Genomic DNA, 15,905 nt, shown 5'->3' with positions numbered 1-15,905 from the left:
TCTCATTCCCTTTCTAAGCCCATTGTTGGTATGTAAAGTCATCTTTTATACCTTTTCTAATAGGTATATAATCTTGCATTAACCTGTTCAAATTGAGTGCGGTGACTTTAGTGCAGCAGTAGATCAGCTGAAATAATTTTACAGGGTGTTGAATGCTTTTAGACCAGCAATTAACCTTTTAGTCTTCAGGTACACAGGTGAGCATCTAGCATCAAAGCATCTTTTTCTGACTTCATACAGTCTTGAACTTGAGCACCAGAAAAGGAGTGTGGCTTTTAGAAAGAGTGCTGCACTATATTCATAATATTGACTAAGCTTTTTGAGCATTAGATGTGCATTTTGAATTGCAGGAAGCAAGGAAAAGGGAAAGGTCATTGGTGATTCATGGAGTGCTCTGCTGCAGGTTGTAGATTGCCTACAGGTGCAGCTAGGCCTTGGGGTGACCTAGAGATAACTGTGCCTGTACCCCTGCTGGCTTGCTCCATCTCATGACTGGGGACTTAGGACATTTGCTAGCCCGTTGACTGCCACAGCTCATGACATAGACCCAGCATGGAGGCTGCACTCAGAACAGCTTTGGAGCTGTTGGCACCTTGAGCGAGTTCAACCACAACTCGTCATGGATGATCTGTGGTTAATGAGAAGGGGGGTTGATTCCTCCCCAGAGGAAAATGACCGTACAAGCACAAGGTCTTTTTGTGGGACAATAAATAGACTGTTCCTTGAAGCTTTGAGATGAGAGGCTTTGGGAGGAAAAGCAAGACATTTAAAATGACAGAAAATAATTGGGGTAACTTCGTAGAAACATTATATCTTGCTTTGAAAACAAATGCCCTAAGATTGCCTTGGGATTTATATTGCAATAAGAAGTCATTAGGCTATGACAACATGATATTTCATTGACATCTTCCAAGTATACCCTTCCTGAAATGTTTTCCATTTTAAAGCAAGTTCATGAGTTTCAGCTCTACCAAAATCATCTCATTCTCATTTTGTTTATGTTCCTTTCTGTAAGACACAGTTTAACTACTTACGGAAATCTTGTGTGACTGACTTCTGAGATTTAAATGTTCCTTGAAGTAGAACTTAAAGATGTGGCTGAGATCAACAGACAAGACTTATAGAAGACTTACATTTTGCTGTCATGTCAAAGCAGTTTGTAAAGAAGAGATAAGATATTAGACAAAATGAGGTAGCTGTATTTATTAAACTATATATGCCCAGGTATCTTGCCACTGAATTTACTTTAATAAAATAACAAAACTTACTTTCCTTAAATTTTTAGAACTATAACTGTCTTTTATACAGCATGATTTTTGTGTAGTCTTATATGGGAATTTTTCTTTAGGAGCTTCTTATACTAATGCAGATTTTTTAATGCAGAAGCTCAAGATACGTATTAAGCATTGGTATTTTTCTTTCGATATAGGCTATATGTGTGGGCTCAGAAAGTATGCAGATAATGTATCCTGCAATCTTCGACCAGCTGTTGGCCTTTGTAGAATTTTCCTGCAAGCCTCCACAGTATGGACAGTTGGAAACAAAGCACATTGCAAATGCAAAGTATAATCAGGTAATTAGTTAGAAACGTTGCTTGTTTTTTTCTTGGCTGGTGAACCCAACTCAGCTTCACATAGAGGTTGTTTAGCAAGATGCATTTATTCCATCTGTAAAAACTTCACTGTGCATATTGCATAATTTCTTCTTATTTTTTAACATGCTTTTGTTACCTTCATTTGCTCCCTTTGAGTTTGACTTTGCTTTTATATTTTGTATTCCTCTGTGTAGGAAAGGTCTTACTGGACACCAGACACAGTGAACATGTCTGAATTTGTCCAGTGAATTAATCTAAAATAACCTGTCCTACATGTGATAACAAATTTAATAGAAGGACATGATAATTTTGAAGGAAGAAAATTCCCTCAAGCTGCAAATTTTTTAATTGCGCATGCTGTAGAGAAATGGGAAGTTCAATAATTCTTTTTGTCTGTGTACTCTGCTGTTCACTGAGCATGAGCATCTGATTCAGTGTAATCAAAGAGGTAAATATTATGTATGTATTAATTCTTCTTATTCTATTTGTCCTGCAACACAATGGAATCACACTAGATACAACTATTTGCACCGGTGAGTTAAATTTCCTTAAAGATTGTCCTAATATAGTTGTCTTGCCTAGACTGCAACGTTTCTCCTACTTAAATGTACTTTACTTCAATGTAGAGTACATTTTCATAGTCAGGCTACGTTGTATTTGCAGTTTTGTTTCTTGGACCATATTCTTAGCAAACCTTGCATGCATTAAAGTGAGACTTCAGTGCAAAACATACATTTTCTGTTCCTTAATTTAATGTGTTTTCATATATAGTTCAGTAACTTACTAATTTCTTTTCGTAGGCGGAATGGGTAGCGTTGAATTACGTGCCATTTGCTGAGAGATCATTGGAAGTTGTTGTGGACTTATACCAAAAGACAGCTTGCCATAAAGCTGTGGTAACGGAGAAAGTTCTTCAGAACATTATTAAGGTAAAAGTTTGTCCTGCATATTCTCTGAATCTAATGAGCTTTTATTGAAAATGAGTTTTATTTTGAGCAACTTTAGTCTTAAAGCTTTAGTAAACAAATTGATGTTTTATGAAGATGAGCAGCAGGTATTAATTTCTTTTGAAGCTTCAAGGCTATTGATTGAAGTCTTTGACATGGTCCCCCACAACATCCTTCTCCCTAAATTGGAGAGATATGAATTTCATGGCTGGATTGTTCGGTGCATAAGAAACTGGTTGGATGGTTGTATTTGGAGAGTAGTGGTCAGTGGCTCGATGTCCAGATGGAGAGCTGTGAAAAGTGGTGACCCTCAAGGGTCTGTACTGGGACCAGTGCTGTTTAATATCTTCATCAGTGATATGGACAGCAAGATCGAGTGCACCCTCAGCAAGTTTTCAGATTGAGTGATGCAAGCTGAGTGGTGTAGTTGCCACACCAAAAGGAGAGGATGTCATCCAGAGGGACCTGCACAAGCTGGAGAAGCGGGCCTGTGTGAACCTCATGAGGTTCAACAAGGCCAAGTGCAAGGTCCTGCACCTGAGTCAGGGCAATCCCTGATTTCGATACAGGATGGGGGATGATGTGATTGAGAGCAGCCCTGTGGAGAAGGACTTGAGAGTGCTCATCGATGAGAAGCTCAAGGTGAGCCATAGTGCATGCTTGCAGCCCAGAAGGCCAACCGTATCCTGGGCTGCATCAAAAGAAGCATGGCCAGCAGGTTGAGGGAGGTGATTCTGGCCCTCTATTCCTCTCTTGTGAGACCTCGCCTGGAGTATTGTGTCCAGGTCTTGAATCCTCAACATAAGGAGATATAGAGCTGTTGGAACGGGTCCAGAGGAGGGCTGCAAGGATGAGCAGAGGGCTGGAGTACCTCCCATACAAGGACAGACAGGCTCGCTCAGCCTGGAGAAGAGAAGGCTCTGAGGAGACCTTATAAGTGACCTTCCTGTACCTGAAGGGGGCTGCAAGAAAGCTGGGGAGGGACTGTTCACAAAGGCTTGTGGTGATAAGACTAGGGGCAATGGGTATAAACTGGAGAGGGGCAGATTTAGACTAGACATAAGGAGAAGTTTCTTCACAATGAGAGTGGTGAGGCACTGGCACAGGTTGTCCAGGGAAGTTGTGGATGCCTCATCCCTGGAAACATTCAAGGCCAGGCTGGGTGGGGCCTTAGGCAGCCTGGCCTAGTGGGAGGTGGAACTGGATAGGCTTCAAGGTCCCTTCTAATCCAAACCATTCTATGATTGAGCTATATGTATATATAGCTTTAGTTGAATAATATTAGCATCAGCATTTTAATGTTAAGATAAAAAATAAAAAATATGTAAAGCCACAAAATACTAACCTTTGAAAGTATCGTGCACCTGAATCTGATAAGAAGACCTCTTAGTAAATATGGCATTGAAGGCCAAAGACTAATTTCTGTGGACTGGCATATATGTTCTGGGGACATGTGCTGTAGCTATTGCTTTTGATTTTCTTTTAATGATTTTGTGTGTCATTGATGTAGGTATGAAATGTTATGGGTGCACAAATCTGCATTTAAGGTGAAATTGCCCATCTCAACTCTTTTTAACCTTGTCTCCATTTTAGCAAATAATAGAAGCAGTAATAAATGTCGGGGAAAAAAACGTGTGTGACCTAGGTTTGTTTGTAATGACTTGGCTGACATCAGATTGTTCCTGTCTAGAAATTTAGAAACCTGAATGTGTTTAAAGTAGTTATGTTGTATTATTTTGGATCTATAATGAATTTAATATTTGCATACTATTTCAAAGTTAATGCAGCGGTTTCCACTTCTGTTTTAGTGGGATAGATGAGGCTGATATTGACACCACCTTTCTTTAATATTCAGTTGATAATCATGTGATCTATTACAGTAGATGAAAATAGCTTTAAGTTTTTGCTTTCCTCAAATCCGAGACTTCAACAAAAACATTGGAGGCATATATACATGAATGTAGTCAGTATTTGACATGTAAAGTAGATCATTAGTTTTCCAAGGTAACTTGGTATCAGGTTCTAGTTATATCTACTGTCTATTTAGTCTATTTGACTAACAATGCTAAAAGGAATACATATAGTGTAATTAGTATATATGCTTAATGTTTGGGGTTTTTTGAAACTCATTTATTACTTTCTTTTATAGGTATTGAAGCTGTTTTTCTATCTGGAAGACTTAAAATTAGCTGTGTTTTCATCTTCTAGCCACTTGAGTTGTAGTGCAGCTTTTATCTTAGAATTGCACTAACTCTTTTTGCTTTGGAAATTGACGTGGTTTAACAGTCAGCGATGACCAGGTGTCTTGCAGTGGCTACATATGCAGTTCAACTTTTGCGTATTAGGAAAAGTTTAAATTTAATGAGGCTTTTTTTCTTTACTGTGGAAGCACTTGGAATAGTTTTCCAAGCTATGAACGGGACTGAACTCTCCAGAATACACTGGTGATGATGAACTGCCTGCAATCTGTTAGATGTCAGGAAAGCCCATTTGTCGGGCTTAGCAGAAGTGGTAAATGGCAATACAGAAAAAGAAAATTATTATGTAATTTCATAGTGTAATTGGTGATGGACCAACTCTGACTTCTGACCTTGTAGCTGGCAACAGACTTGTGCTTTAGCCAGCTGGTATATGATGAATAATTTTTACAATTATATTTTAAAAAGAGCATCTCATATACTAGCAGGAAAGGTAGGGACATGTACCATCTGTGACAGTATCTGCCGAGATCTTCTGTAGAAACCGGTTGTATTCTTAGATTTCTCTGAGCCACTATAAATTTTGTTTTAACTTTCCTTTTGCAGACACTAAGAATACCTCTTAGTCTGAAATATTCCTGTCCTTCTGAAAGCACGTGGAAGCTAGCTGTTTCCTCTCTTATCAAAGTTCTCTCTATCGGGCTACCTGTTGCAAGGCAGCATGCATCTTCTGGAAAATTTGACAGTATGTGGCCAGAGCTAGCAAACACTTTTGAAGACTTTTTATTCACCAAAAGGTAAACGGCATTTCCTTTTTTTTTTTTTTTAAAATAAAAAAATATTTCGTCTGTGAGTAAGGTTCAGTAAAAGGTCTTATCTTTAGAGATATTCGATGTCTGAAAATTATTTTAATGAATTAAGGAAAAAAGTAACGAGCTTCAAAAAAGTATAGTTGTAGAAAGTAGTAGAGAAAACTTCATTCAAAAGGTGAAATATCAGAGCAAGAGTGAACTCAACTGATTTTTGAAGAGAAGGCATAGCCTTTCAGATCAGGCCAAGCAATTCTTCAGGGTCTCCCAAGAGCCTTTACTCTGTAGATTTCATAGAGTTACTGATGTGTCCTCAGTTCCTTTGTTCGCTTTGAAGAGAATTGCAAGAGTAATTTTTTTTAAGGTGAACTCCACTAATTATGTGTATTTCTTTTGAGTGCCAGCTTGAAATATTCCACTTATCTTGAATTTTGGGAAACAATTTCTTATGTTGCTGTTCAGTTAGAAGCACATAGTTACCTTGTATTTGTTTCTACCCAAGACAAACTGACTGCACCTTAATAATTAACCTCATTTTATTTGTAACACTTTGTGAAAAGTGTAGCTAAATAGTCAGATTTATAACTAGACAGACAGGCAGATAATATATTAAGTACATGCCTAATCTCTCAAGAATGGAATGCTGTATATGTAGGCATGTTGACAAAGTCTGGGAGTGAAAAATAATTACCAAAGACTTAGACAATCTGATGTGAGTTTGTTCGGCCAAAAGAATATATCATTAGGAAGACATGGTTAGTCATCAGAATATGGTAAAAGATTGCTTCAGAGAAGAATTTTTATTGTCCTTTGAGAGTGGATAAAAATGGAATTCAGTACAGCACAGATTATCTACGTTAGACATTAAGGAAACCTTTTACTGTAAGGAAGGTTAGGTCATGTAAAGACTGCTTAAGAGTGGTGTGGAATTTCTGTCTTCTGTAAACAACTGAGGGTTAAGAAACGTTTAGGAGTAGTTTGAGTACATCCAATAGCGTCTTAGATTAAAGGACAGTGTGGAGTATGAAAAATTTAATTCCCTCATTTTCTGTGTGTATGCTGATTTCAGTAATGAATTCATCTTCCTTTTTAATAGGAAAACAGTAGGGTTCTTCTGTACCTAACACGAGTATGCTGTGTATTCGTGTGTGTATAGGTGTGTATAGTTTTCAAACACACAAAAACCGGCAAACAAACACAGCTGTCTTTACTAATCATGAATAAATAGCAGCTTGCCCAAAACAGACAAAAAATAAATACCAATGAAACTTAATTTTAGAGACACATCAGTTTGTGAAAATGTTTGTAATAGTGAATGGTTCTGGAATTTCATCAATAGGTTTACAAGACAATTGAATGAAAAACCTCTTGGTTTTCTGTCTTCTTCAAAGAAATATTATTAAATAGAAGGACCTTAAAAGAAAAAAGCTCACCAGGACTACATAAAATACATTTTAATCGTCTAGTATTTTTGTTTTGATTCTTCACTGTTTCTGTAAAAGAATCTTTGCAGTATCTTGTTTGGTTTTGTTAGTAGTCCTGCTTCCATTCTAAGACAGGCAGTCCATATAAGTTAACACCCTATCATTGATGTCATTGCTGGGTTTAGAGAATTAAACGAAAGTTTTTCAGGTTATTGTAGAAGATGTAGGTTCACTTAGAAGCTACTTTGGGAATACATACTACTGTTTGCTGTGAGTCAATTATTCCTCAGTGTCTGCAAAACAGGAAACCTGTCTATTTTGCGTGTTTTTAGCTGACCCAGACTGGCACTGCTACAGGTTTTGGGTATTAATCATTCATAAATCCAGGGAAGTAAGATTATCACAGTTCATTAATGTAATTCAAGATAATCCACTATCATCTGCATGACCTTTTTGGCCAAATATGTTGTCTGTTTTTCTTAATCTACAGCAAACGATTTGTAGTTTTCTTGAAAGTTGTTCCAACCATAGAAATTCCATCCTAACATGTTGCTTGCTAGAAACAACCACTGTTGGCATTAATTCTAATAGCTTTGTCCATCTGTCATACATGGGTGAATATTCTGTGAAGGTAAAGGAAAATAGTTTTTCTGTGTGGATATTTATGATGTCCTAAGACTTGTCTGTCCTCACGTCTGGGTTTGACTCTTTAGAGACCGGAGTATATTCTGTAATTTTACATACAAAATGTAGTTTAGAGATTAGCATTTTCATCAGTATTAAAGATATTCTCAGAAAAGTTTTATGAAACTTCTTTGTTCTCTCACTCAGAAGCTTTAAGGTTCAAAAGAATTTAAAATACTAAAAACAGGCTGGTGGTTTATAGAACCACATGGCTACAGCAGGATAATTTGGCTTGTTGTTATAATTACTGGCCATTGTTGTTACTTTTTCCTGGCTTGTTATGAGTAGATGACTTTTGCTTGTGTAGTTGTATGTTGTGTGGCTATTGAATGTCTGATTTGCTTGTTGGGTGGTTTTTGGCCCCCCTAATGTCCGTCTTATTCTGAAGAGCAGTTTGTCTCCCCAAGTGCATGTTTCTCCTACTTAGACTTGGAGCACTATCACTTAGTAGCTTGAGGTTGGATAGCCTTTCTATTCCTTCTATCAGCCTGAGCCTTGTGGTCCTGAAAAGTTAGGAAGGGAATACATCATGTCCTCATAGTCAGGACAATTAGTAATAGCAATCATTTCTCCTTTTCTTCACCTTCCTCCTTCTCCTCCCCACAATGTTCCTGAAGCACGCCTCTCTCTGTGATGCAAGGAGGGCTCTAGAGATAGCTGTGGATGTTCCTCTTGTTGAGATAATTCTCTTCTCATTTCCTTTGATTAGGTCCTTCTGCACATCTGTGGAAGATGCTATGAAACTAGTCTTGGCAAATAGGGCAACCTGTCCTTTTGTGTTAGAATTTTCTAATTTGTGTCTTTCAGAGGGTTGTAATTGCAGTATAGTCAGTCTCTTACATTTGTAGTTTTTCCACATCTAAGTAAACTGAATTCAGAATTTTCAAATTTACTATGTTCTTTCACTTTTTTCCTTTGTTTTAGATCTAATAGAAATATATGTTAATCATAGCAATGTGTTATTCCAGAGTAATTTGGGAGAATCTGTTCAGTGTTCTGAAAGGAACAGCTAAAATTTATCATTGAGTAGAGGTACATGTCAACCTTCAGATTACAGGAGAAGGCAATGGGAATTTCCTTTCCAACTGTTCGTTTTGCTGCTTTATTTTAGGTCAGCTAGATGGTATAAAAGCTGATTCTGAGTGTCTTCCCCGATTTATTTACATTAACAATGGGTTGTGCTTTTTAAAACTTTTGGTAGTACTTGGATTTTTGTCTGTATCACAAAATCAATTAACCAAGCCACAGGTGAGAAGACGAGAGCACTGTGTGCTCTTAATTAGATTAGTGACTTGTAAACTTGACTTTGCTTTAGTGACTCTGCTAACCATAACTGTGGCTTACTGTGGCTGCAAGTCAGTCGTCCTTGGTGGCTTTCTAACTTGCAGATATGCCATGCAGGGCAGGGGGTTAAGTCAGGTGCAGAAGTGTACAAATATGGCTGCACTGCTGCAGACCAGGATGGATTGAAAAGGTTCTGGAGCACAGAGAATTTGGAAAATGCAAATCGGAGACGCCCCAAGAGGGTATCAGTGAGACAGAGTAATAGCATTACTACATTGTCCAGATTTTCACCATTATCCAATACGTCACCCCTTGTGACAGGTATACACCTAGATACATTCACTTGAACCTGAATGTAGTTAGAACTGAAAATTAACTTTCTTATGCTGTCAATCTGTAATTTTTCCTAAGTTCTCTGCTTCAAGGAAACAAATATTTTGTCACAAAGAAACTTACTTTCCTTCTTTTGCTCTTGTATACCTTTTCATACTCTACATTTTCCACTACTGTTCCACTTGTTCCATGCTATTATCTGTCCAGGCTTCATGCAAAGCTAGGTAAATGTCTTCCTTTTGTACCTGCTCTTCAAACTCTTATTCTTCAAAGCTGACTTAGCACTGCTGGGATGGTTCTAAATAGGAAATATCTGCATCTCTGTAAAACTTCAAAATGTCTTATTGCTAGGAGGACTGTGACTCCAACACTACATAACAGATTTGACTAGTTTTTCCCTTTAAGTTTCATTCATTAGAATATCCCAGTGTGTATTGTCTCATTTTTATATATGCATTCTCCAAGTTTCTACATGGCTGAGAATGGAGTAGAAAGAGAAGACTCTCTGTTTCACTGATGTTCTACATTTTTAATCAACATTTTTAAAATTTTTCTTGTGTAACTCATAATTTTTCTAATCACTGTAGTCCTAGAAATCAAGCGTGTTAACCTAATATTACTTCCACAAATGAAAATGAGTTGGCATTGGTTGAGCAAGAGGTCACTGTGGTTGGAATCAATAGTGAAATCTCTGTGAATCTGTGTTTGAAATAGTGAATTTCCACTGCACGGTCTTGCCTCAGCCTTTGGAACAGGAATAGGTTTTTGAGCCAGCTATGGGGCTGAATGAGAGGAGATACACATTGATGTTAAAGAGTACAAAGCACAGCAGAAATGGTCTCTGCAGACCTGTACATCAAGAAATTTCAAATATAGTGAGTAGAGCCCAGAAAATGAAAAAGGAAAATGCTGCTGTCAGAGAGAATTAACAGCTTCCAAGCAATAAGTTTCAGGTTTGTTTTTGTTGTTTTGTTGGTTTGGTTTTTTTTTTTAAAAAAAAGCAAGCTACAGCTGAGGAGACTCAGTAATCTTGATTTTTAGTATAAATCAAAATGACATTTAAAAATTAATAAATTTCATGTAAGTTAATTTACAGAAAATTGTCTTCTAGCAAGAGCCTGGTCTGTTTATTATTTCATAACATTGTTCTTTCCCAGAGGCTTTCATGGAAGCATGTCAAGCCATTAAATAATATAAATTCAACAAACATGTATATATATAATTTACTAGACCAGAAGTCTGTGCTCACACAAGGGAATTAAATCAATAGTCTCCAAAAAGCTGCTTCATAGCAGAGTGCTACTGTGCACAGCAGGGCTCTAGGTGGCTGTTAGCTCTCTGTTGTTAGGCTCTAAAGCCCTCCCTAGACAGTGGGCAGCGGCTGGGAGCTCTGTACCTAGGAAAGCCTGGGAAAGCCATAGCAACAGTCTGTATTGCACTGGCTCAGAAATTCCCTGGCTCTTGACCATTCCAGTACAGTCTGGCTGGATTGGATCAGACCAGCAAAGTGTTTGGCCCATAGATAGATGTTTCATATAGACACCTTACAAAAATCTATTTACTTGGGAATAGTTTGCTATATGAACAAATATATAGCATAATCTGTAGCATATATGGTAGATCAGGTATGGATGACTGGAAAGAAAGGTTTTAACACCTCTTTAAAGTAAACTTCAGCTGAGAAAGTCAGTCAGTCATAAATTAGGAAGTGTCAGAATGAAAGCTTCAAGTGTATTTCAACATGACCTGCATTTGTATGCATCATAATAGTTTACTGTTATAAGGTTTTGCATAATTCTTAGTGTTACAAAAGGTACTGACTTAACAACTACTTAATATTTTATTTTATTCTTTGTTTTCGGCATATAACTCCAAACTTCCTGACTGTCTTAACACACAAACCAGTGATAAATATAGTATTTCACATTTTGTGGGGTTTTTTTTTTTTTTTCCTAGTCATACATGTAACGTGTCTGTGTTCCACAGACAGGGGTGAAGCTATCTACATAAAGTTCCTTTGAGGAAGGGAGATTATTATTATTTTCGAAGCAGGAGTATTGGTGCACACTGTCATAAATGTCAAAATTGAAAATTAGCTGAAAGTATGTAGACTGAACTTCAGGAACCTCATGCTAAGCACCCAGAGGATGGGGAGGAAACTTTTCTTGGAATAATCTTGGTTAGCAGCATATAGGAGCACTGGGAGAAGAAACAACCCCAAACAGCCTGTTAACTAAACTAACCAGATCTGGATGAGATTTGGAAGCCTCCAAAGTTCTTAAACCTTTCATTAAAATTGGCATTGGGATGGAGAAGACAGGCCCAGACAAGAGCCTGTGAGGACAAAGTTGGCATGGGTCCACAATTGTGTGTTTGGCAGCTGCTTTGCCAGCGCGCATGTGCTTAGCCCTGAACTACCCACCACACGGCTGTTGTTTCCTGAGGAGGGATATGGGGTGGAGGAAAAGCTGGGGGCCAGAGGGAGTTTGGAAATAAGCCAAAGGATGCCAGTCTGCTTGTTACTACAGTACCGTACTGATTCCTCTGCTTACAGAACAGCTTGGTTCTTTGTTCAGTCTAGAGCTCTGTTTTTGTTGCATCTGCCTATTCTGCCATAAATTAGGCAGCAATGTTGTGGCAGATTGACACTATAATTTTCTTTCCTTCTCAGTAGTGACCATCTTGTGCATTTAATCAGATGGTTTCTCAGGAGGAAAAAAAAAAGAAGTCATCATCTAATTTAAGATGGATTGTAACACACAAACATACGCAGCAGCAAGCTGAAGTACCATAGGCAACCTTAATTCCAGTATTTCTGACCGTTCCTTTCAAGTGGTCAAATTTCCAAATTGTTCCTCAGCTTGAAGATGTTATATAGTTATTTTGCTTTTTGGTTGTTTAAAATTGTGAAAAGGAGAGAATTTAAAATATGATGTTATATTGACTGTTTATAGCGCCTTGTCTCGAATTTTTGTTGTTGCTGCTACTGGTTATTTCATTAGCTCTAGTAACATGTTACCTTCAGTGCAAATCAGACATTACGGAGAAACTGAGCCCACAATCCAGTGGGTTTTGCACTGTCTTTAAATTTCAGAGAGACATAGGCATGAGGATTCCTGTTTCTGCTGTATGTCCGAAAAAAATCAGAACAGCTTAGCTAAGTCAGCATGTAGATTTATCTGCTGTTTCTGTTGGATTAGGGCAATACCTAAGGTACAAGGTGACCACATAGTGATATTTTCATGTGCTCCTTCAGCCTCCCAGTTTACGTAGCTCAGAAAGTTCTTGTACCACAGGTTGTCATTGGCTCATAATTGATTTTTCTTATAATAATTTCAGTAACTGCATGTTGAATATGTGTAGATTTTAGCAGGCAGTCTTCTGCTTATGGCATTATCAACAAAGTATTTCAGACTTTATCTATTATGTGAAGTACTTTCTTTGGTTCCTTCCCAGCATGTTTCCTTAGGCTGTTTTATTTCAGTGTAGCTCTAGTGTGGCTTTCTGTCATGCAAGCACCTGCAAGAGCTTGGAGTACAATTTTTGGTTTAGTTTCATAGAAAATGAATCCAGGTTTGCACTCTAAGATCAGACACGAACCGAGGTTTATAAATGAGAATGTCTAAAAGTTTAACTTGAAAAACCCATGTCTGATCCAAACTGAAACACTGCTGTAGGACATCAGCTGAAGTAGTTGATTGCTGTCTAAGTAGGAGGTCTTTACCCTTTCTGTCCTGCTAAGGAATTTGGTCCGATAACTCAGAAGAAATGTAATCCAACAAAGAAAAGGAATTTGAATTCACTGAATGGGTGGTTTAGTATGTATGAGGAAGGACTCAATAAATGGGAGAAAACTTCACCAGAGAAAACTACATGATTGATGGTTCACATAAAATTTACAATCAAATGATAACAAGTTTTGTGAATTTACAAGCAAGTAAGGTGGGATCTTGTAAAGAAAATATTGGGTAATTTTCATGGGTGAATCACTTCTGGACATTTCATCTGTAAATAGATTTTTATATACAGTGGAAAAACCTGAATTCCTTAAAAATTATTGTTAGTAAAATGGGTTTGTCTCTTGGTAAAATTCATTAAGAATGAGAACAAATATATCATTTCCATTATCAAGGAAAAAGACAAAGTAATGTCCCACTAATGAAAAGAAGAAAATGCAAAACTATAATTCTTTTATAGTCCTTTATCTTGCAGAGTGAGAGAAAAAGTAAAATGTAATAAACTGTGATCCCTCGATGATACCTTCACAGACTCATCTAAACAGATATTCTGACTTTTGAACATATAAGAGAGATTACTTTGAGATGCATATGAAAAATGCTGTTGATGCAAGTCCTTAATTGGGTCCATCAGTTGCAACTCTTCAATTTTAGTTTTACTACTATTTCCCTTTGAATAATTTTAATGATCATTATTCATAATACTTTATTCTACAGTGTTAGCCATCCCAACTTGATGCATCTATTAACTTTAAACAAAATGCATTTTCTTATACTTGTCTTCTAGCAGATGTTGTGAATATAACAGTATAATATAGTACATTTATTTTCAGTACGCCTCCTGATAATCTCTCAATTCAAGAATTTCAGAAGAATGAGAGCATCGATGTTGAGGTAAGGAGACTGTAACAAATACACTGTTGAGTATAACAAGATAGTGACATTCACAGATTGCATTTAGTTCTGAAATAATTTTTTGAAAGTTACTTCATTATTTTTTTCTGTGATTTTTTTTTTTTTTTGCCTTTTTGAAAACAAGAGAGGAAATTCATAGGCTCAGAATTCAGCTGCTTCAGTGTTATGCAAAAAGTAGGAAGTGGCACGCTGAAAACAACTACTTGTCCACTTGAGTTCAACAGAGCATAGAGTGGCTAAAACAGAATGTGTTTCTGCCTCTAACCAGTATCTGATTCTTACTACTTATGTTATTGCCAAGCAATTACACAGGTAATTGTAAACTATGGAGGAAGCTGACAATTAAACCTCAAGTGCTTTCTGTGTTGAGGGGAGGCATTTAGTCAGCAATGACATTGTTGCCCTCCAGATGTGTTCTCAATACTGAAAAGCTTGTGCATAAATGAAGAAACAGAGTGTTGTTTGTGCAGCATAAAGGCTGCTGCAATTGTAGAAGATGCTTGGTTGGATAAAGCCAAAGAAAATTAAGCTATGATGGTACTTGGAATGAAGAGGGACTGGTCTGCTTTTGCTCCAGGACAGAGATGTGGCAGACCAGGGGTTAGGGGCACAAAGGAAAAGGAGTTGCAGGGAAGACATGGCAGTATCTGTGGTTCTGTGGTTTTGATCACCTGTCTTGTTTCCAGAGTGGCAGCTGGGAGACAAAGATTTCTGGATCAAAAGTGGGAGTGATTTTGTCTGCAGTGAGCAGAACTCTGCGATCTAATGCATTCATTTCTCAAGATCTAAACCTACTTTGTTCCTGAATGGGAGTGTCAAGAGCAAGGATAGAAAGCATTTCAGTTAATGTGCATTGCCTTAAGCTTGTAGATAGTTAAGTCATTTGTTCTGCTTTGCAGATGCCACCTTGTAAGCATGTGATACGTGTTAGTGTCATAATGAGGCTAATGAGTTGAGTGGAGGGAGAGGGAGATTCCTAATACTAGATCTTCTCTTTTCAAAACTGTAAATTCAATTTGAAGAATATAATTCAAATGATAGTGGAAATCTCAGTGATAAGTACTTCAGAAACTGACAAAAGTGTGGGGAAAAGTAGTTTATTATTTCAAGTTTAATGTTACATGCAAGTCCACAATTTTTGGACCTAGCTGCAGATTTTAAAAGCCAGCATTGGAAGATTTGGTGAAGTTTCACTAGGTGTGTCTCTTTTGTTTAATGTTTCCATCTTCTTCATACTAGAATTACAACTTTAATATTCAGAAAACAAATATATTTCATTTATTTTAGGTGGTGCAGCTTATCAGCACAGAGATACTGCCGTATGCTAATTTTATTCCTAAGGAATTTGTTGGCCAAATAATGACTATGCTCAATAAAGGCTCAATACATTCTCAGTCATCCTCCTTTACAGGTATGGTGCCTGAATGACAAAAGATACAGTAATATACTAGGAAGCAATGAAAATGTTGAGAGTGCTTATTCTAATAAAGACTTAAAGTTCCACGGCAGGTATTCAGTATAGGCTATTGGATATCCAGCTTGTTTTTATAAACTATGTTTTATTTTATGGAAGTTGCCAAGCATTCCTTACAGTTTTTTTTAAAATTATTTCCTTGCTTCTTGGTCAGTATCATATATAACATTGTACTTCTGTTACTTTATTTTTATGCTTTCTACATAGTTTGTTTTGTATTGTGCCAGATGCGATACCTCTGACAAGTTCAGACAATTATAAAACAGGCATAATATCCTGTTCTTAAAAACCAAAATTACCATACTGTAACTCTGGTGTACCTAACCAGGTACCTTCTCTGCCTTCAAGAAGAAACAGTTATGTTTTTTAGGGAAAGATGAATGAAGCAGACATAAGCCATTACAGACAAAAATATTTGGACTGTACAGTACCAAATGTTAGTTCTTCTGATGTAGAATTTGGGTTGCTGTTGTTTTCTTTTTAATTGATTTAATATATTTTATTAT

At 37.2% G+C, this 15,905-nt stretch overlaps 1 protein-coding gene across 5 annotated transcripts in view; it reads left to right on the top strand.

Annotated features, from left to right (window-relative positions):
* Window positions 1-15,905, top strand: part of MON2 (MON2 homolog, regulator of endosome-to-Golgi trafficking) — a 98,523-nt gene that overhangs the window by 49,412 nt on the left and 33,206 nt on the right. For 4 of the 5 annotated variants that reach the window (XM_054051680.1, XM_054051672.1, XM_054051662.1 and 1 more), the window contains exons 27-32: window positions 1,430-1,573; window positions 2,110-2,127; window positions 2,395-2,523; window positions 5,346-5,536; window positions 13,844-13,904; window positions 15,213-15,336. In XM_054051680.1, the coding sequence (XP_053907655.1) occupies window positions 1,430-1,573; window positions 2,110-2,127; window positions 2,395-2,523; window positions 5,346-5,536; window positions 13,844-13,904; window positions 15,213-15,336 (667 nt within the window). The remainder of the gene's footprint in view (window positions 1-1,429; window positions 1,574-2,109; window positions 2,128-2,394; window positions 2,524-5,345; window positions 5,537-13,843; window positions 13,905-15,212; window positions 15,337-15,905) is intronic. The other variant, XM_054051691.1, reaches the window with a different exon arrangement.

This window comes from Cuculus canorus, chromosome 1, assembly GCF_017976375.1.
Source record: "Cuculus canorus isolate bCucCan1 chromosome 1, bCucCan1.pri, whole genome shotgun sequence".
Taxonomy (NCBI): Eukaryota; Metazoa; Chordata; class Aves; order Cuculiformes; family Cuculidae; genus Cuculus; species Cuculus canorus.
This window is presented reverse-complemented; position numbering and strand designations above follow the sequence as displayed.